At 39.8% G+C, this 21890-nt stretch overlaps 3 protein-coding genes across 3 annotated transcripts in view; all 3 read left to right on the top strand.

Moving 5' to 3' along the window:
- Positions 1–382: 382 nt before the first annotated feature.
- LOC131463725 (serine/threonine-protein phosphatase 2A catalytic subunit beta isoform) lies at positions 383–14037 on the top strand. The gene is made up of 8 exons (XM_058635644.1): positions 383–810; positions 3442–3480; positions 4724–4894; positions 6478–6651; positions 9735–9824; positions 9967–10128; positions 11048–11166; positions 13304–14037. Exons 1-8 carry the CDS (start codon positions 709–711, stop codon positions 13374–13376), a joined length of 930 nt encoding a protein of 309 aa, XP_058491627.1. The 5' UTR covers positions 383–708; the 3' UTR covers positions 13377–14037.
- Positions 14038–15052: 1015 nt separating this feature from the next.
- Positions 15053–18032, top strand: zgc:101664 (uncharacterized protein LOC450064 homolog). The gene is made up of 3 exons (XM_058635645.1): positions 15053–15381; positions 16029–16771; positions 17008–18032. Exons 2-3 carry the CDS (start codon positions 16121–16123, stop codon positions 17209–17211), a joined length of 855 nt encoding a protein of 284 aa, XP_058491628.1. The 5' UTR covers positions 15053–15381; positions 16029–16120; the 3' UTR covers positions 17212–18032.
- Positions 18033–18887: 855 nt separating this feature from the next.
- LOC131463507 (phosphatidylinositol 3-kinase regulatory subunit alpha-like) overlaps positions 18888–21890 on the top strand; it is a 29815-nt gene continuing 26812 nt past the window's right edge. The window contains exons 1-2 of the mRNA XM_058635253.1: positions 18888–19097; positions 21214–21688. Of these exons, the coding sequence (XP_058491236.1) occupies positions 21497–21688 (192 nt within the window). The 5' untranslated portion in view covers positions 18888–19097; positions 21214–21496. The remainder of the gene's footprint in view (positions 19098–21213; positions 21689–21890) is intronic.

The raw sequence follows: 21890 nt of genomic DNA, 5'->3' as shown, positions 1-21890 counted from the left end.
CACCGCAGCCTTTGACCTGCCCCAGGATTTGTCCAATCCAATCCCTTTCCTCTTGGCCATGGGTTGTCCAATTAACAAATCCGATATTTAGTTTTTTTCTGGCCTGAGGGCGACTCTAGTTTCTCATACACTTGGATGGGGGGTGTGACACAGGTATTCAGTTGGTTGCCATATTCAATGTCACCCCTCCATGCCACTAAATCCTAGATTTATCGAGTGTCTTTAGAGGTTGTGTCCTCCATACCCCGCGTCTACTCAGGTTGATCTAATGCCATGCTGAGTTTACTGCTCTTACTGTTTACAGATTGTCCACGCGGTGTCGCCCATGCGCTGACTCTGTGCGCTACTGAAATGCCCGGATGTTATTGAAACTAGCTCTTTTACCAAATCGGCTATCCATTGCGACGCCGCTGTCTCCTGCGCCTTCGGTCTGCCGCATCGGGGACCCGCGATCTTTTCGGCTCCCCTGGCCCATATAACTTGGTTTTTACTGTCGGTTATTTGACATATGTGATTTATCATGATAGAAGTTGATTAAGGGGCTTGTAGATTTTAGGTTTTCTCCTTGATTTACCAACCGGTTTGGCGGGACTACATCGGGTTAACAATACGACAAGCTAAAAGCTAACGCGGCTAGCGCTGAGACAGAGGCCAGTTTGTTTTTTCAGGGAGCTAACACAGCTAGCTTAGCAAGCTACCGCGGCTGTCATGGAAGACAAATCTTTTACTAAAGAACTAGACCAATGGGTCGAACAGCTAAACGAGTGTAAGCAGCTATCGGAAAACCAAGTCAGGACACTTTGTGAGAAGGTAAGTGGATCACACCAGCCTGTCTTTCATTCCGTCTATGTCGGCCTCGATCATAGTGTGGCCTGAGTTGCCAAAGTGGCCCCGACTAATCTCTGGTTATGAGGCAAGGACACGGCAGCTATTTTCATTTCGTTTTTCATCGTCATCATGTGCTATATGTGTTTCGGTGCACCTTATTTTAAGCTAACTCGACAAAGTAACTCTGTTGTGTTGGCTCTGGCACAGTCCGGGCCTTCGGGGCGACGCTGATTTGGATGAGTTGGACCAGCGACCGTCGTCTCGGAGCAGAAAGGCCGAAAACGCGCATTTTTGCCAGCAGATAGACGGAGTCATTTTCATGCATTTAAATTGAAGAAACTGGGACTCGGTCGATGTTTGTTTGCTGTAACAAGTCCGCCATATAGAATGAAAATCACCACAAATGAATGTGTATGGGTTATGTTTGTACCGCGCCCCGTCGTTATTGATCAACCCTATTATTGCGTGAACCTTTTAGAGTCCAGGTGTCAGGCGTCACTTCTGGATTGTCTCTCCGTTAAACAAGTCGATTGATGTTTTATTTGAAGTATTTGTATTCGAAGCTTCATCAAAGACTTCTTAAGTGCTCTCAATACGTTATATGATAACATTTCTTTGTGAGTTGAATGAATTTAAAGACTCAAAACTTTGTTTTGGATGGAGGTTTAGTCTTATGTTATAAAGAACTATATTACTGAATTATAATCGGGTAAGTACTAATTGGTTCAACCACCCTGTAATATGACATTTATGTAATTGATTTAACTAGTCGCTTAATCAATATTATATCGGCCATCTTATTTGTAAAGGTTTGATATGCAATACCTGAGCTTGAGGCAGATCAAGAATGACAGACCAAAACAACGGTGATATCTATTTATTGTAGTAAAATTTCATGCCTACCCAAGTTGGTCTTGTGATGGTTAGTTCGACTAAGAGCTGACCTTTAAGTTACTCTGACTGAAATTGTGGGACATTTAATTTCTTCAAGTTGTACTACCACACCCAATTTATACACTTGGGAGTCAAATTATTACTACAAGTATACAGTCAGTTGGGCTTGAGCTAGCCTGAGCACTCTCCTCTTGCTCCATGTTTCTGCCCCCCCCCCCCCCCCCCCCCCCCCAGCTTGGATCTGGAAACCTTTAGAAGAAGCCACAGCAGCAGGGAATTCATGGCAAATACCAGGCCTTGTACTTACAAGCTGAATGGGGACATACTGCCTCCTGGTGTAGCTGTGCTCAATACATTAGTACACTTATATATTTACAGCTAATATTTGTCACTTAATACCATGTGAGGCACTATGTTGCACTTTCAGCTCATAACTGATAAGAGCAAAGTGACAAGTAGATCTCAACATCAAAACAGAATGTGAATCATTTCTTTGTCAGGTGTCATTATAAACAAGATACTTGCACCTTTGTCTTTAGACATTTGAAAGCATCCTTAGACCCAAACAAATTGGAAAAATTATCTGTGATTTCTCCGACCGATACAGCAAGATATATTTTGCATCAGTTCAATATGATATTGATGTCAATGCTCCAATATTGCAAGGATAGCAATTTAAAGATACGAATGGCTTTCAACATATCTATTATATTTTTAATTGGCATAGAACATAAAACAATCAAAAACGGAGTAGTGAAATTGAAGCCTTTGCAATTTGCCAGTTGCATTGTTTCAGTTGACCTGAAACTGATTAATTGGTCCAGCCCTATGTACGCACAGGAAATAGTTTGATCTTTGTTTTGGTAAATTGATTACATATATAATTCATAAAATTTATGATAAGGGTGAAAATGTGGTGTTCACCTAAACATGACATTGTCTTCAGATATTCAGTCTACTATCATGCAGGAGCAGAGAAACCTGAACACATTTATATTTAAGAAGCAGTTGACAATCTAATTAATAAAGACGTCTATGATTACTTTGTTAACAAAATAGTTAGTGTTAATTTAGTAGTTAAATAATAACTGACTCATTCAATTTAATTATCAACTAATCTTTTGGGTTAAGGTGCTGATCTTGATTACTGTTGGTGACAGAATTTCACTTATCACTCTGAAATATTTTCTGGATCTGATGATTGACTGAAATTCACTGAATCAATTTGCTTTATTTGCTGTAGGACTTGTGGACAAAGACGTAATTAGAAGATGTCAGCTTAGAGAATTTTTTTTATTAGAATTGTGTCCAATTAAATTACGGAACACGCTACAAGTAATGCATGGCTGAAACTGTGTTGTTGATACGTTGTACGGTTTTCCTTTTTCATCAAGTAACGCTGTACCCAGTGTTCAGCTTATCACTCGAGACATTTTTCATTGCCTGTTACTCTCTCAAAAGTATTAATTACTTTAACCTCCCTTCAAAAGTAATGTTATACATCTCCTTATTTTACTTTTCTGTCAGACTTCACTGACTTAGTATTTGGGTGTTTTCTAAATTTAGTCTGAAAATGTCGGGATAAACATGTACATTTGTCAGTGTTTGTGTGAAGTTTTATTTGACCTTATATTTGCTTTCTTTATGGCTGCATTTTCACAGTGAATGTTGTAAAAATTCCATGATGGAATAAAGAATGTGTGTTTTATTCCTCTCCAGGCCAAGGAAATTCTGACCAAGGAGTCCAACGTTCAAGAGGTTAGTTTCCCTGTAGATTTTACCCTTTTGTGTCAGTTGCAAAGCTAACATAATGATTTAATCTGTTATTTTGATTATTATTTAAAATATTAAGAAACAATACAGTAACTTGAATTATACAGCAGTGTGCTAGTGTCAAAGAAAATAAATTACTGCAATAGCTAGGCCTGACACAATATGCAATAAATCAATTAATCGCACGATAAATAAAATGAGCTCGATAATTTTTCTGGCCGTGATAATTTCCATTTGCACGCTTGTGTGTTTTCCTCGTCTGTCTCTGTGAAACACGGGTGCTCTGAAAACACCCCCATTAGCACTTAGTACTTACTAGTACTTTCCTCCTGATGAAATTAACCATAGGCTGTATGAAATTAACATGGCAAAAAATGTAATATTCTTATGTTGAAGGTTAAAATTTATGTAACTGGACCCATTTATGTAAATCGTTACATAAATGGGGCCAGTTTTTCTCATACCTACTGTTGCTGACTGGTGTTCTCTGTTTAAGTAATATCACTTGATCAAGCCTATTCTAACATTCCACACTACAAAATAAGTAATTAAAGTATGTATGATTTATGCTGACATAGTGTTGGATCGGTATTGGCCAATACTCAAGGCTGCAATATCGGTATCTTATCAGAAGTGAAAAAGTTGTATCGGGACATCCCTAATTTTTTGTGTGCAATTTTATTTACATCCATTTCATCAAGTTTATTGATCTTTGAAAAGGTGTACCTGCATTATTATGCCTTTATCATTGTATTAGATGAAAATGGTCTCAGAACGACAACATTATCGTTTAACGCAATAATTTCTGGGACAATTTATGTTGTTATTGTGACAGGCCTAGCAATAGCCCCAGTTCCTGAATAAGATTTGCACCTGCTACACTTGGGCTCCAGAATTTGAACAATCACACACAACAAACTCGGGTAAACTAAAAGTTTGTGTTGAATCTCATTGTTCACCATGTATGTTTTACTGTGGAGGTGTAGGATTTAATTGGGTATACGTTTTTGCTTTTACTACATTATACTCTTCTTTTGGTAAATGAGTAAATAAAAAATGTAACCCAGCCACATGTAGACATTCTGAGCCAGTGTTGATCAGTTGGACAGTTGAAGCCAAAAATCGGTTTTACCGAACAAAACCCAAAAAATATTAGCACAGCTTTGTAATGCTACTTGTAGAGCAGTCCTGCTTTAGGCAAATTACCATGTTATTTGTCCCTGCTCAGGTGCGATGCCCGGTGACGGTGTGCGGCGACGTTCATGGTCAATTCCATGACCTCATGGAGTTGTTTAAGATTGGAGGCAAGTCTCCCGACACCAACTACCTGTTCATGGGAGACTATGTAGACAGAGGCTACTACTCTGTGGAGACGGTCACGCTGCTCGTCACATTAAAGGTAAATACCACCCTCTTATAGTCTGCTAGTTCTGCGTTCAGTTACCCTGAGAAAGAGAGATTATCTTCTTTTGAAAGTAAATTGTGTTGTTTTCCACCTGAACTAAAACTGGATCATGCTGCTCAAGGTAAAATTATTTGATGTACAGTCAGAGATAAACGGCGAGTCCAAAATGTGTTTTTTTTGCTTGGTAAGCAGACTGCATTCACTGTCAGCATCAATAACGATTTCAGAGAGAGGTGTTAGTATTGTTGTACCTGCAATTTAATGTTAGAAATGTAGGGATGTTTTGAATGGTCCAATGACAATGAATTTTACGAAGTGTAAAATAATTGAATTAATTAATTGGAATTGTGTGAAATTGTCAAATAACCTTCATTAAAGTATGTGCAGTTTTGAAACATCAGACCTTGGATATGTAAAAAAAATGAATGAATCCCAAAACCAAATGTATCCTTTATTTTAGTTTACAAGCAGTTACAGTTACAAGGCATTAATCCTGGGAGTTTTCTGATGAGTTTAGGATTTCCATTTACTATTTTTGCAAAAGATGATCCCATTTGGAGCAGTTGGTACCATCCAATAGGTGTATGGTTGCAGGTTTAGGTGAATTCATGAGAGATGAGATTCAACTTTATTGTCATTACTCAAATACGAGTTTCGGGGAACAAAGTGAGGTTTAGAGAGAGAGAGAGAGAGAGAGAGAGACTTATCCGGGGCGGGGGCAGCAGTTAGCTCTCTGCACTGCTGTCCCCGCCCCTCTTCTGTCATGCACAGAGGGGGGAGGGGCAGATGAGCAACAAAACCACGCTATATGTAGGGAGTGCCATAAGCACGTTGCAGCCAGTGGTGGAAGCACTACGAATCTTTTTCACCACTTAAAAATGTGGCATGAAGAGTGTGAAACTGCGCTCTGCAGAAGCCATAGGCACAAGCCGTCCACAACCCGACAAAGCTCCAGCCCCAAGTTTCATTTGTGCTGTATGAGAAGACAAGTGGTGTGCAATAACAAAATCAGTGTAGGGTTTGTCGTATTTTGTTCTTTTGTAAGAGAAGAAAGTCTTAGTTTGATTTTAAAAAGTCATTTATAGTTGTAACTAAAACATGTTGATATTGTACTTTTCTCATATAAATATATTTATTTCAGAAAAAGATTGGCCTACTTTATTTCATTGGCTATTTTTATTTAAGATATTTTTTTTATTTAAATGTGCACCTTACGGAGCGTTGATATCAAAAAAGGCCCTCCTGTTACACAGTGTTTATGTTTTATTGTTGTTTGAGTAGTGAGTTTTCAATAAAACTACTCATATTTGGCTTTGACTTTGACTGAACATTTCATTTCACAGCTCTCACTTTGTGGAAAAAATATGGGGATATATATCGATATTCAACCTAAATATATATCGGGATATGACTTTTGGTCCATATCGCCCAGCCCTAGGTTGTACGGTTTTAAACCTAAAACTTGTTTGTGTGAAGTAGCAAATCTTCACATTGGTAATTGGTAAGTGACAGAGGTGGTGTATAATGGAAATATTGAATTAACTGATAATTTCAACTTTCTTGTTTTTTTTATTCAGGTTCGCTTCCCAGAGCGAATCACCATCCTGCGAGGGAACCACGAGTCGCGGCAGATCACACAGGTCTATGGCTTCTATGATGAGTGCCTGAGGAAGTATGGCAATGCCAATGTTTGGAAGTATTTCACAGACCTGTTCGACTACTTGCCACTCACTGCGCTGGTTGATGGACAGGTATGAAGAGCTAGCGATAGATGATGTTAATCCACCATGAAAATAGAGCATTGAATAATTTGCTCTGAATTGGGATGTGTAATGGTGCAGGGAATGAAGATGAGTTTGTTAGTGTTTGTAGTTAAGTACATCTATCATTTTCCCACCTATTAAAAGCAGAAGGACTAAAGTCTTACAATGTGTTGCATTTTAAGACAGTGTTGCACCACCCATGGGGGAGGGGTCACATTGATTTTGTGCTGTCACTGCATCTCGTGTTTCTTCAGGCTTCTGGCAGGATGCTCTTTGAACTCGTAGTATCAGCAAAAAATATATAAAATGATAAACATCTAGCAATCACTATGGAAAAATACATTCAATTAAATTTTATTTGTATAGTTCCAAGTCATAACATACATTATCTCAAGGCACTGTACATAGGTAACATCAAGGAGAACAGAGAAACCCAACAGTTCACACAATGAGCAAACACTAGGCATCAGTGGAGAGAAAAAAACTCCCTCTTAACAGGAAGAAATCTCTGACAGAACCAGGCTCAGAGATGTGCAGTCCTCTGCCTCGACCGGTTGGGGTGAAAGGGAAAGGGGGGACAGAAAGGACAAGAGGGAGATGAGACCAGGAGCAGATACACAACAACTGTATCAAGTTAATGTTTATACAGTCAATGATTACATGTGTAAAGCAATACAATGTAATTTATAAAGCAGCAGCAGAGCGTGTTGATAAAAATGATACCGATATCGACTTTTAATTATAGCACAATAATAATGGTGATGATATGTATACTATGGGTAGCCTCGAAAACTGGATCTTGGTCCTGCAACCTGAAAGATGAGGATACAGAGAGAGAGGGAAGGAAGGAAGGAAAGACACAAACTAGGGAGAGAAAGAGAGAAGGTTAATGACATATATCAAAAGTCATATTCATACCCTGAGTGTGAGAGAGTGAGTGTGTGCACTACACGAAATTCCCCCAGCAGTCTAGGTCTATAGCAGCATAACTAAGAGCTGGTCCAGGTTTCCCTGAACCAGCTCTAACAATAAGCTTTATCAAAAAGGAAAGTTTTAAGTCTAACTTTAAATACAGAGAGAGGCTCCGCCTCCCGAACTGTTATTGGGAGCTGGTTCCACAGGAGAGGAGCCTGGTAACTGAAGGCTCTGCCTCCCATTCTGCTCTTACAGACTCTGGGAACCACAAGTAAACCTGTATTTTGTGACCTAAGTGATCTGTTGACTAATTTAGACTAACGTAATCTTCTTCATGTAACCAAGTTTCAGTTACACAGAATAAATCAATACTATCGTCAGAAATTAGATAATTTATTAAAGGGGACATATTATACCCTATTTCCCCCATCAAAATAGTTCCCTGGTGTCCTAATGAACATTTCAGTGACATGCCTTGGTCAAAATACCATAAGGATGAAGCATCATAGCAGTTCAATAACCCTGCTAAGCCCGCCCCTTTCAGAACGCTCGGTTTTCGTGCATGGTCCCTTTACATGCAAATTGAGACACAGGCAAACACACACCCACTTCTTCCAGGGGGTTTCTGATTTGTCCTCTTTACAGCGCTTTACAGCTCTATTCGTCTCCCCCTCCCTCCACTAGTTCTCTGACAATATCAACATGGCAGCGTGCGCAGAAAACAGCCAGAGTGCCGTCACAGGAAGAGACGTTCTACATAAGGATCGAGCCGAACAGTGCCGAACTGTAAATCAGTTAAAAACACTTAGGAACAGCACCACTGATCGCCAGCGGCGCGCGGCGAGCTGCATAAGCTGGCGCTGTATGTTACTGTATCAGACCGGTGACTATGCTCCGGAGACCTCGTCACCGCGGCACCGCTGATCGCCACCGCGGCACCGCTGATCGCCAGCGCCAGCGGTGCCGCGGTGGCGAGGTCTCCGGAGCATAGTCACCGGTCTGCACCGGAGCTGGTGATCAGTCGCATACAGCGGCTGTTTAGGCGTCTCGCCGCTGGCGATCAGCTGATTTTCACAGAGAGTGCAGCACCTCTGCACAGAGAGTGCAGCACCTCTGCACAGAGAGTGCAGCACCGCTGATCGCCGCTCGCCGCTGTATATGTGATTGTATCAGACTGAGTCTGTGCTCCGGTCATGGAGGACGTACTGAACAAATATTTTTAATTAGGACGTGTCAGAATGGTCAGTTATGAGCTCTATGTGACCTTTTCTTAACAACGTGTGTGTGTTTGTACGTCGGTGAAATACGTCCCCTGACTAAATACGGCGACCGCTGTCTAGTGCGAACACACGAACACACGTTTGCTGACTTTATCCGGCACATTAGCTTCATATATCAAATCCTCTGTGGAAGTTTGTGTAAAACACTGTGCTCCACTGTGCAGCCACCAACAGCACACTTGTCCCTCCGCGTTGACATAATACCGCTCTTCCTCCCTCGCCTGCACTCTCGCAGGGACAAGGTGGAGCTAAGGTGGAGCTCTCGAAGTAAACTTACTGGTGGGGCGGTAACATTCGCGGTGAAATGCGCATGCTGACGTCATAAGCGCAGGGAATTCAACATCGAGTGTTTTATCGCCTATACTTACACTAAGGGGAACCACGAAAACATGACGGAGTATTCTTTTTCCACACTTTGGTGACTGGTAGGGCCTCCAGAGTCCCAAATATAAGTATTAAAATGGTTAAAAAGTTGATTTTGCGTAATATGTCCCCTTTAAAACAGATATTGAGGAGAGTGACCTTATATTTATTAGTCCACATTTAGAAGTGGTATCCTTTGACTCTATTTTATTGTCAGTAGTAATCTTTATTAAATTAGAATGTCTAACTCTTCTGTTTGACATTGATTGATTTACTTTAGTAGGTCGGGGGACAGACACAGTCTCTATGGGGTTTTAAATTGGTGATAAAATGTTGTGCTTTATCTCCCTACCCCAAATGATTATTGGGTCTACATTTAATCTCTGTAGTCCTGAGTTTATATACACACATTGGTTCTGAAAACTGGTAACAATGGCAGAAGTGTTCACCTGTGGGTGAAAAGCTGCAGATGTGTTTTTGGTTGAATCTTAATTTCTTGCATTTTTGTTTCAGATCTTCTGTCTCCACGGAGGTTTGTCTCCCTCCATAGACACTCTGGATCACATACGAGCTCTGGACCGTCTCCAAGAAGTCCCACATGAGGTATACATATATACAGATGTATTTGCATTCTGAGAAGGTTCTTTGAATATATCTGTTTAAGCTGAGATTGTGTTAAACTTAAGAACATTTGTGAAAATGTACCCGTGGAACAGGAGTGACATTCTTTTTTTCTTTCTGTCAGGGCCCAATGTGTGACCTGCTGTGGTCAGACCCCGATGATCGTGGTGGGTGGGGCATCTCTCCTCGTGGTGCTGGTTACACCTTCGGACAGGATATCTCAGAAACCTTTAACCACGCCAATGGCCTCACCCTGGTATCCCGTGCCCATCAGCTGGTCATGGAGGTAAAATAGACACACCAGATGCCTTACATATGGCAGAAACACTGTGTTGATTTGGTTAACATAGAATTTACACCTGGGGGTTGAGTTCAAAAATGCCTCAAAAAGTTCAAAACGTCCTCATTCACATTTTGACATCATGAGACCAAGACGACACCGAACAATTGATCAACAGTACCTCACCATTGCGAGGCTACAAACAGGATGTTCTCAGAATGAAGTGGCCACTGAGTTACTGTGTAGAGGCTTGTAACTGTACCCCAGAACCTCAATGACCTGAGGGCCGCCCTTCAAGAAGAGTGGAATGCCATGCCTCAGCAGACAATAAGTCGACTTGAGAACAGCATGAGAGGTCATTGTCAAGCTGTAATTGATGCTCAAGGGCACATGACAAGTTATTGAGACATTGCCATTTTTTGTATGGCTTTTGTTTCAATAAATTGTTTGAGATGAGGAAATCACCATTGCATTCTTCTACTTAAATGCCCTACTTTAATGATATAATATCACTGTAGCGTGAACTTTTTTACGTTCTCACCAAGCCGAATATCCCTAGCTTTTTTTGAGTTGTGTGTGTATATAATGTGTGTGTGTGTGTATATATACAGTGTATGTGTGTGTGTGTGTGTGTGTATATGTATGTGTGTGTGTGTATGTATGTATGTATGTATGTATGTATATATATATATTCATTTTCATTCTTTTTTTTTTACACATTTCTGATGTTTTATGGACCAAATAACCACCATAACCTTTCTCCTGGCACCAAAACACAAACGTGTTGACATGATGAACAAAGTTGCTTCCCTTCATCCTGTTCTGTGTGAATGAAACCTCTATCGTGACAGCCCTTGACACAGTCAGGCCGAGCTTGTCATACAATGTTTTCTGGTCCAAACTTTGCATGTGCTTGTTTCTTCAGGGCTACAACTGGGGCCATGACAAGAATGTGGTGACCATTTTCAGTGCTCCAAACTACTGCTACCGCTGTGGAAACCAGGCGGCCATCATGGAACTGGATGACACTCTGAAATACTCTTTGTAAGTACAGAGGCTTGTCTGAATGATCCATGGAAAATTCTGTAAACATCACATAATGTTTTGCACCTCGCACCAACTGGTGTTTCATTTCTGCACACGGGAGCTACATTAGTTTTAGTTTGTCTGCGTTTTCTTGGTAAAGAAGGTGCCATCACATTAATGCCATGTACGTTTGTGGCTTTTAATGCGTTTTTGCCTGTTTTAGGTCCCTGAAAATTAATTCTGTAAACATGGTGCATACCTGCCAACCTCTATGCATTGTGTGTACCAGGCACGCATTTTGACATTTGACTGTATTTCTGATACAATTTGATGCTATGAAAGTATGCATTTTTGTCATGGTTCACACAGAATGTCTTGCATGGGTGTCGTGGCTGCGTTGTGTGTGGGTGTTCACACTGGCTGCATTTCGACTGCGTTTGCCTCGCCTGTCTCCCCACATTACCAATATTTTTTTGATAAGTTAACACTTTTTTTGCTGGGGCCTGTGTGCAAGAGAGTGAGTGTGAGATCTGTTTAAAAACCAGTACTTTTCTTAAATTGTTATGTTTTTTTAGTGGTTTTGTGCTGAATTATACAGACGGATCCCAAACGGATATAGAGAGAGCCTGGGATGCAAACTTTCTCAGCTCTTCCCTGTTGATTTCGAGAATTGCTGGGCAATATACAAGTTCATACCGAAAACCGGTATTTATTTATTTTTGTGGTATGAATTTTTCGTATACTGCAAGACCAATTTATGAAAAACACTTGCTAAGGGCTATTAGAGCCAGTACAGACACAAGCCTCATGCGTACCGTGCGTATACTCATTTCCTTTTTTTTTCCTCACACACTTTTACCATTTGTTACCAAACTGAGATAAACTGTTGGATGGTGGAAAAACTTTGAGAAGGAAGTCATGCTCCCAAAGGAATGATGTGTGCATTTTGTAATGTTGCCCTCCAAGTTACTTTGAAGGGCAGATGACTGATGTGATCGCTGGTGTGATGCATCCAATACTGTTTATCTGAGGAGGATACATGATATAAGACGGCAAACTCATTCTGTCTCTCTTGACAGATTGTGTCAAAAACAATCAGACAGACCTGTGAAGGAAAAACCATCCACTTAGGTCCTTCATATTTATACTACTGCATACAAGAGAATCTGCTGTGGAGGAGTTCCAACAAGTTAACAACCTTTCTAAGTGCTGAGGATGGGACACATGTAGAAACAACCATCAACCAATTCTATTGATTACCTTAACAGAAAGGGAGATTTTCTTTTAACCTCCAAGGGACCTCCTGTAAATATAATTACTTCTTCATGAACATGGTACTCAAATGGCCAGAAACTATACACGTGTTTAAGTGTGGACAACCAGAAACTGAGACGTGGGTAAAAAATTTAAAACGAGTATTTTCTGTTACTAAGCATTAAACAAGGGCTTGGCGGTATACCCAGTTTGACATCAATGTATTTTTAGTTATACAAGTGGCACAGTTGCATTTTGACCAAAGCATTAAGAAAAAAGGTATAACGGAAATTCAGCCAAAATATATCAGGATCAGTCATCATCTACCGCTTTATCCTCCACCAGAGGGTCGCGGGGGGTGCTGTGCCAATCTCAGCTACATCGGGCGATAGGCGGGGTACACCCTGGACAGTTCGCCAGTCCATCGCAGGGCCACATACAGAGACAGACAAACAACCATTCACCCTCACACTCACTCCTATGGTCAATTTGGAGTGTCCAATTTACCTATCCCCACATTGCATGTTTTTGGACTGTGGGAGGAAGCCGGAGTACCCGGAGAGAACCCACGCACACACGGGGAGAACATGCAAACTCCATGCAGGAAGGCCCTTGTTCCAACCGGGGCTCGAACCCGGGTCTTCTCGCTGCAAGGCGAGAGTGCTAACCACTACACCACCGTATGGCCCATATATCAGGATATGAATTATTATTATTATTATTATTATTATTATTATTATTATTATTATTATTATTATTATTATTATTATTATTATTATTCCAAACATGAATGGTTATAGCTAATGTGGTATCCTATTTCACATTGCCTTGTTATTGTGTACTTGATTCTCTTTTTTTCCATCAGTGGCCTCATCAATAACTAAACACTTTCTGCCTCCAGTCTTCAGTTTGACCCGGCTCCACGCCGTGGCGAGCCCCATGTGACCAGACGCACTCCCGACTACTTCCTGTGAATGTCCAAAGCCATCCCTACCAATCATCCACAATGCTCCACCACCTCCACATACCTCCCATTTTTGGATGTAAAGAAGATACTAATAACATTGATGATGATGATGATGATAATGAAACTGTTCTAGAGAGAATAAAAACAATTGGCAGGTGAATCCCAGATTTTTAACAAAGACAAACTTTAAGAGTGGCCCCCTCTACAGTCATGTCTTCAATATGCTGTCATTAATGCTGTGCTTCTGAAGAAAAACAACACGTACAAATGCAATTATCTGTTTCCTTTCTTTTTGTTTCTTACATGTTTGAAAATGAGATAATAAAACTACCAACGTGGACCAAATGTGCCATATTCTGATCCTTTAACATGTTTTTCATTTCTTTGTTTTTGTTCTTTAACCCAACTATGACCCCACCCTACCTGATGTCACTTTCACTCATCACATCTCATGGCATATATACAGTATGTGCTTTTTTTCTGTTGCAAGATCATTTTAAAAAAAGGAGGAAACATTAAAAAAAAAAAAAAAAAGAAGTTTGCTTTAAGTAGTACAGCTGTCAGTTTTAGCTGTCCAGACTGCAGCCAGTGGTCATCTCAGCAAGTATATTACTGTAATTTGAATAAATCAACAGACGTATGAAATAAAATGTCCTATTGACAAACTACTGGGCTGCGTCTGTGTTGTTTTTGAGGCTATGTTCAAGTATGTTGTGAAGCTCAGGATTTTTGACATTTGGTTGATGAGAGCATGGCTGCCAGTGGGAACACCAGGAAAAGCAGGGTTTAGGCTCTTAAAAAGGCTTAATTAATGGAATTGATTATCCTCCTGCATAAGTCTACAATGTCTTATGAATGTTTTCACTGCTTACTCCTGCAATTACATAGCATTTTCCAAAAAGGTGATCGATCACACTCATCTATCTGAAAGACCTCTTTCATTTGTATTTACCTCAGTGACAAATGCACCAAACAGGGTAGCAGTAGACAAGCAACTCCTGTTTTCTTTTAGCAAAAATGTCAGATTTTTCAGCAATTTACAAGGTGACACAAGCAGTCTGTAGATTAGTTAAAGGTGTAAAAAAATAAAAACTTCAGAAACGAAAGATAAGTAATTATACCTATTCTCTATGTGTACAAACGGATGTTTTGTTTCAATGTCAGTTATATGCAGCATTTGTCATTATGTGGCTGCTTTTTTTAATTACTGCCCTAACCACCTTAGACGTTGGATTGCTGTGACAGCATGTGATGATATAGGAGATCAATCACCAATTTATTTTACAGGATTCCTGTCAATGTGGGACAGATAAGTGTGTTACACAAAGAAACTACAACTATAAAACTCAACTTGTTCTCCATCCATCCATCCATCTTCTCCAGACAAATCGCCAGTCCATCACAGGGCCACAAACAACCATTCACTCTCACTCACAGCTACGGTCAAATAAGAGTGTACAATTTATTTAATTTAATACCCAAATCTGCATGTTTTTGGACCGTGGTAGGAAACCAGATAACCCAGAGAAAACCCACACACACGGGGAGAATCCACATGTTGTCATTAGTCAACAATAAACAAAGGCAACAATATATAGTCACATTTTACTCAAACGATAACGATATACATGATTGTGTTTGTTGGTTGAAGATATTTCTACATGTGTCCACAAGGTGGAGGTGGATGACATTACAGTCGAAACAAGATGGACGAGAGAAAATGAACAGAGCTATTTTTCCACAGGGCTAAATAAACATGGACACACGCCAGAGGAGTGTGGATGTGACTGGCTGTATTCAGATGAGTTAATCTTTACCTCTTCTTGTCTGCCAGGCATGTAACAAACAACGATTCGGACGTTGTGCTTCTTAGCGTACCGTAGTACTTCAAGCGTACCGTAGTACTTCAAGCCTGCCGGAAACGCGTTAGAAGAAGAAGACTCGGGCGGTCCTGGAACGTTGAACGAACAGTTTCTGTAAGCTTTGGCTCATGGAAAGCTGAGATATTAAAGGTGAGTGTTCTGTGGTGTAATGTGCATTTATTTATCTCACTTTGTCGTTCGTCGTCATTTTGAACTACCGTTATACTCTTTGTTTTCCATCGTTTAAATTAGCTGTCGTTAGCTTACCAACATGATTACCTAAAGCTAGTAGTTGTAGATTGACTTTAATCAAACTAGTATGACAGTAAAACGAGTCAGTATCACCGTTGATATTGTGGTGCTGTGTGTTTTAAAGCTAGACTTTACTACCGAGGTAAAGTCGGTTCGTACGGTGGCCTGGAATTGCAAACCAGTATTCGAAAAACTTGAAATAAATTTACAAATACAGAAACAAATTAACACATTTACATTTTCCGAAACAAATTTACAAAGTGCAAAACATTTTTACAAATACTAAAACAAATTAACAAAAGTTAAAACAAATTTACAAAATGCAAAACGTAATCATTTCTCACCTAAATCCATGTTTTGATACCTTTCACGGTTTTTACACAGTCGCAGTTTAGGTTTTGTACTTTGTATAGAAACGTTTCTATACAAAGTATAAACCTAAAGGCTTTCAGGTTTCTAATGATGTCCTTGAACCACAAACCACATCTAAACACAAGTAAATGTGTTGCAACTGTAACTGCAAATATGTTTTTCCATATCTACAGAAACTTGGCTTCCTTAGACTGTGCTGTAGCCATGAAGACGGAGATGGGGAGGAGGAGAGCAGTACAGTCAGTCCTCTGACCTGTCTGTCTGCATGGAGGATGTGGTTCTGCACTATCAGCCTGAATCAACAGAAGTGCTCAGCTCTCTGTTAGAGAGGACAGAGAAGCTTCTCAAGCCTTTTCCTTGTCGTACTTCTCCTGTCTTTACGTCCTGGTTTCCCCTCACAACTTCAATCCATCGGCTGCCCATCAGACCTGCCAAACCAGCTCCCCTTATCACCGTCTCAGACAGTCCACTTGTTTCTCACAGCAGGCCATGCATTCTCACAACACTGAACACAGCACTCGCAGGAAACCAGTTAAAAAACCCTGAAGGTGACGACTGTGTTGCTGGGAGATGCCATAATCATCCACCTTCAACAAGTCCACCTGAAAAAGTAAAGATAAGAGAAGCTGCCTGCTGTGTCTTAGAAAAGTCAAACCATCACAAACCAGAGAGAGGGGTCACCAGACTGTCACCTGAAAAACCCCCACTTAAAGTCAAAGATGATGTCACTGTCACAGACTCTCCTGTCAGTTGCTCCTGGAATGTGTTCACACAGAGAGGAATCCTGCACCGAGGCTCCCAGTCACTGTCCAAACAGTTTGGGCACATGGTGTCAGTCCACAGGCTCCACCTCCGCCAGAGAGCCAAATGGGTTATTGCTGAGCACAACTGTGGAGCAACCGGGGACATTGAACAGGTCAGTTAATCAGCCTTAAAGAAAATAAAGAAGTCAACAGATTAAACACCAATAATCATTAGTTTCAGGTGGTTATTTAGCAGTAAACACAAAGGGCAACTGAGGCTCATGGAAATGCCATGGCATTAGTTAAATACTAGACAAATGACAAACTGATGATGATGAAAAAGTATGGTTCATGGCTTTTTATTTAGATTTTGATCATTTCTTCCCTGTTGTTGACCCCCTCCTCACAGGTGTGGCGGACTCTGAATCGTTCTGTCAGAAGCACAGGGCTTCCAACATGCAACGCCAACATCCAAAGAGATCAGGCAGAGATCTGGGTGTTCTGCGATATTCTCTGCTCTGAGCAGGTGGGACATTTCCTGAAGAATGAGCTGCAGCTGTCGGGGAAGATTGTCCTCTCAGTCCCCAGAAGGGGAGATGTTCTCAGCATGTAGATGTTTACAAACCTTTTCTTTAGGGAGCCTTCCTAACCCAAAAAAACCTTAGTAGGTGAAGGCACATTGTAATCCTTGATATGTAATGCATATGTCAGTACCTCATAGAACCACACATAAAAAAAACAACTAAACTATCACTTTAACATGGGACACAAGAAACCTAGTTATTGGTTACAGCAATATTGTTATAACATGATCATAAGCCTGCCTCATTTAATACCGAAGTTTTTAAAACCCAGAATGAAATTGTTCACACATCAGCTGAAGGATTTCTGAGAAGTAAAGATGCCGTCAAACCAGACACATCTCTGAAAGTTGGGTTTAGTCAGGAAACAAAATCAAGTGTGACATTTTAAATGAGTTGATTTGTGTGTGTGTGAAATCTGTCTTGGACTTTAGCTTCCCTTGTCTTTTTATTACTTCACCCCATGGAGTGGGAGTAAAGTATTGTTTTTGGTGGCTCTGTCTGTCTGTGTGTGTGTGTGCTTCCACACTTGCTTGCAATATGAGCAACAGATAAACCCTGATAATAACCTTCAAACATTTATTCAACATCTCTAAGTTTAGCAGCAGATAAATAAATATTTTAAAGACACAACATGGTACAAAAATATATTTTAATCACTTGCATAGCTTTTTTACATTGGTCTTTCTGATTTTAATAAATGCAGAACTGCATGGGAATTGTATGAGTTAATTTATTATTGAACTGAAAGAGAGAGAAAAAAAAACTGGTTATGAATATTTATACTTTTGAAAACAGATGATTGACATATTGTCACTACTGATGAAAATAAAGGTTTGGCATTTTTATTGAAGTGTGTGTGTACACTTGTATTTGTTACCTTTCATTTTCTGGCATAAGAAGTTACCTTGTCAGGACCAGAAGTCCTCATGGTGACCAAGACCTGGTACTAATGAGATAGAACCTAATTTGACTTGAGTTGTGGTTAGGTTAGGCATGAGCTGGTTATAGTTAAGGTTAGGGATAAAGTTTTAGGCTGTCCACATGAATGGAAGTCAATGCAGTGTCCTGCTAAAGAATAGCTAACCCTAACCCTGCATTCATTTTCACAGAGGAAGAGATGATTGCATGGATAAAGCAAGTGAAAATAGAAATAAATGACACGCAAATCAAGTAAAACACTCGTCCTTTCACTATGCGAACGGGAACAGCAGAGCGGCCACCACTCATCTCCCACACAACTCCTGTCCTGTCTTCACGGCGCTGCGTTGAAATCTCGGTCACCGGACGTGACGTCAGTGCCGTGCCTCCTTGCCTAGTTGTAATCGTTTATAATCTCTTAAATACACGTTTGGGTCGTTTCAACGCTACAAATGTGAGCTGCAGAAGCTGTTTCAAATATTTATTTGAAACGTTATAAATCAATAAAGCACATGACTTCACTGATATTTATTTTGCAGCACATGGTTGCTATTGTTCTTATATTGAAATAATTCCGGAACTTGCCGATTCCTTTCCCTCGCCATTGTTATATTGGTATATTCACAAGATGAATATGGCGTTAAAGTTGGCTTTGGGTGAACATTGGATATTTATTTTTGAGTCCTCAAAATAGTCTGATAATTTACCTAAATTACTAATATTTCATTTAAACGTTTGACATTGTAATGCCACAAATGCGTTTGATTTTGACAGTCCGCACCGGAAGTGCGTCGAGGTATTTTGCCGTCTTGACGCACTTCTGCTATGCTAACATCAGACGGCTGAGCTACTTAAAACTTTGTCTTGGATATATTCGGTAAAATCAATGAAGTTTTCTATTTGGAATTACAACCGGATATCGTGACTGCTCGTTGCTGTATAATGCCGCCTGCTCTTTACAGTACCGGAGGATCTTCGTGGTGAAAGAATTAAAAAGGTGAGCCACTTTCGCGACTGGCAAGCTAGCATGCTAAGCTACTGTTGGCATGCATTGTCGATTGTCGTTTCCCGTTTCCTGGAAGGATTTACTGTCTGATTTACGCCAGCGCTTTTTATGATACTCTTTTACAACGTTTTATGTTTTTTTCGTGTTCGTGGTGAAATGAAAAACTTAAAACTTAAAATGAAGCCTTGATTTGATTTAGACGACGGAGTGAAGATTTTATTTATTTATTTATTTATTTATTATTCTTTAATTATTTACGCCTTTCGAGAATAAAGTCATAATATTATGAGGATAAAGTCGTAATCTTCCGAGAACAAAAGTCGTAAAATGATGACAACAAAGTCATAATTATTATTCAAGCAAAATCTCAGATGATCAACTGCAACCTGCGTCAAAATGAAGAACGCGGAGCATTTCGTGAAGTTACATTTTGATTGGGACTTCACAAATAAATCAATGCTTAATCTTATTATCGTATTATCTTTAACATCTGGGCTTTGAAAATATTGTTCAAGAAACTGAGTCTGTTTAGAAGAAAGAATCACACAGAAAATCATTTCAGTCTGTTATCAGTTTTCCTTGTTTTTGTCTGTGTAGTGCGTCCTAAACGAAAGCCCATTAAATAAACAGCTTTTTTATCTCTCCTCGGTACAAGTTTTAAAAAAAGACAACGTAAAAGATTCAAAATACTTTTTTAGAAAAGAATAAGGGCAGGTGAAACAATGTTCAATGTTTCCGTCTTTTCGGCAAGAATGTCCGTCTTTTTTTCTATTTCGTTGAAACTGCTAGCATTCCATGTATTGTGGCTTGACGCGAATTGAGTATAACACGATTAGACGATTGCCTTTTAAATATTTTGTCAAATAATTTGACGTTCCCCCTTTTCAATAAATATTTGCTACATGTTGATGATTACCCTGGTATATTTGCTTTTCGTGATATGGAGTTTTTTATATTATTGACTTAATTTTCATACATTACAAGAAATGTATTGATTTATATTGGTTTGATTAATAATACATTTTCCAGCTAATCTGATGAATTGAAGTTTTGTTTTTTCTGTTTATTTATTGATGTCTCTGATATACAATTTACTCACCATATAATTGATTGATTTACATAATTCTTACATTTATAAATGGCCATGATTGTCCAGAATTATGTTTTCAAATGACTGCTATTTTCCAGAAACTAGGCACAGTATTTGTTAGACATTTATCAGGTCAAGAAATTAGCTGCAATTGATTTGATTATTGATTATTTTCCCCAATTATTAACTGTCTTCTGGGGTATTTTTTCGATATTCTGTGTTTGATGCCACTAAGATGGGTATTTATGGTGTTGAGCTGCAGTTGGATAAAAGCTGCTATAATCAGTTAATCGATTAGTTGATAATTAAAATAATATTTTCAACAGTTTTGATTATTGATCAATTGTTTTGATATCTTTTTATGCATTAGATTAGAAATTCAATTATTAACCTGATACAATCCCCTCCCTTGCTGTTGGTTTAGACTTGGCTACAGCTGTCAATGATTTCCTTCTTTTTTTCTTCTAGAGAGAGCTGTGCAAACACACTATTGTAGTAGTCAAGTTGACTATAAATAAATGCTTGGTTTAGTCTGTCCGAAGGACATTACAAAAACATAAACCCTCAAGCTTAATAGCTTGCATTTTGCCACATCATAGGAAATAAACACAACTTTTGTCAACGTAATTAAGAGATTTATCAGCAGTCTCCGAACAGGCTTGAACATTGAAAGGAAAAACCATTTAGTCCTACATGCTTGATAGTATTATCAGATATCGGCAAACATGCCAAGATCCCCCAGTGTGACTGGTGACTAAAACAATAGGCTGAACTCAGGTTTCTAGTGTCATGAAGTGTGTTTTTTATTAGTTAAGGACTAAGCATCATTGAAACCATACCTTCACCTGTAAAGATTTGGAAATCATCATCCATCACTTCATTTTGTCCAGACTGGATTTCTGCAACCGGTTGTTTTGACTCTCCAAGGTTTCCTCTGTTGCTGAGCCAAAGCTCTGAACATTGTTAGCTTGTCCTTTGTCCTTGCGTAAAAACTTTGACCTATTTCTTCTCTCTCAGGTTCATTCATCGCATCGCCAGATGTGGCTTCTACCTCTGCTCAGACTCCTGTTCATGAACGGTGAAGATACTTTGGTTGAGCGGCTGTGGCTCGGCCTGGAGGGATGACAGGACACTAGCAGACATGGAGACAGGGGAGACACACAAACAGCTGGATTTATGAAGCCGATATTATCTGGTTTAGATCCCCTCAGGATAAGTAAAAGCTATTTTTATATAAATATTTTTATTCATCGCTGTTTCTGATAGTTATTGCAAAGCCATACATACTCAAAACGTCAGGATGAGCTCAGAAGGATTTCAATACCGTGCACTGTACGACTACAAGAAGGAGCGGGAGGAGGACATCGACCTGCATGTTGGGGACATGTTGCTGGTCAGTAAAGGAGCACTGCTTGCACTTGGCTGCACTAATGGAGCTGAAGAACGTCCATCAGAGATCGGATGGCTGCCAGGCTTTAATGAGACCACTCAGGTAGGACCCTGAAACAGTTAAGCAGTTAAGCACAGTCCTGAGAACACCAGTGAGACCAGTTTCTTCTTTATTAACATGTTCGCACCTGGTTCATTCTGGATTATTTAGGTCAGATGGTTTTAGGCTGTGAATGGTCCTGGTTAGTTCTTAAGGGTTAGGGTTCTTAGTTGTTAATGCAGTTGCACCAAATTAGTCTGGCATT

This window comes from Solea solea, chromosome 8 (genome assembly GCF_958295425.1).
Source record: "Solea solea chromosome 8, fSolSol10.1, whole genome shotgun sequence".
NCBI lineage: Eukaryota > Metazoa > Chordata > Actinopteri > Pleuronectiformes > Soleidae > Solea > Solea solea.
The sequence above is the reverse complement of the archived record's forward strand: the minus strand, read 5'-3'. Positions and strand labels throughout refer to the sequence as shown.

Excerpts from the sequence above, each read along its gene's own strand:
- LOC131463725 (XM_058635644.1), top strand. The coding sequence starts at position 709 with ATGGAAGACAAATCTTTTACTAAAGAACTAGACCAATGGGTCGAACAG. Across the intron at positions 811-3,441 it reads TCAGGACACTTTGTGAGAAG|GCCAAGGAAATTCTGACCAA; the intron begins GTAAGTGGATCA and ends ATTCCTCTCCAG. Across the intron at positions 3,481-4,723 it reads AGGAGTCCAACGTTCAAGAG|GTGCGATGCCCGGTGACGGT; the intron begins GTTAGTTTCCCT and ends GTCCCTGCTCAG.
- zgc:101664 (XM_058635645.1), top strand. The coding sequence starts at position 16,121 with ATGGAGGATGTGGTTCTGCACTATCAGCCTGAATCAACAGAAGTGCTC. Across the intron at positions 16,772-17,007 it reads CAACCGGGGACATTGAACAG|GTGTGGCGGACTCTGAATCG; the intron begins GTCAGTTAATCA and ends CCCTCCTCACAG.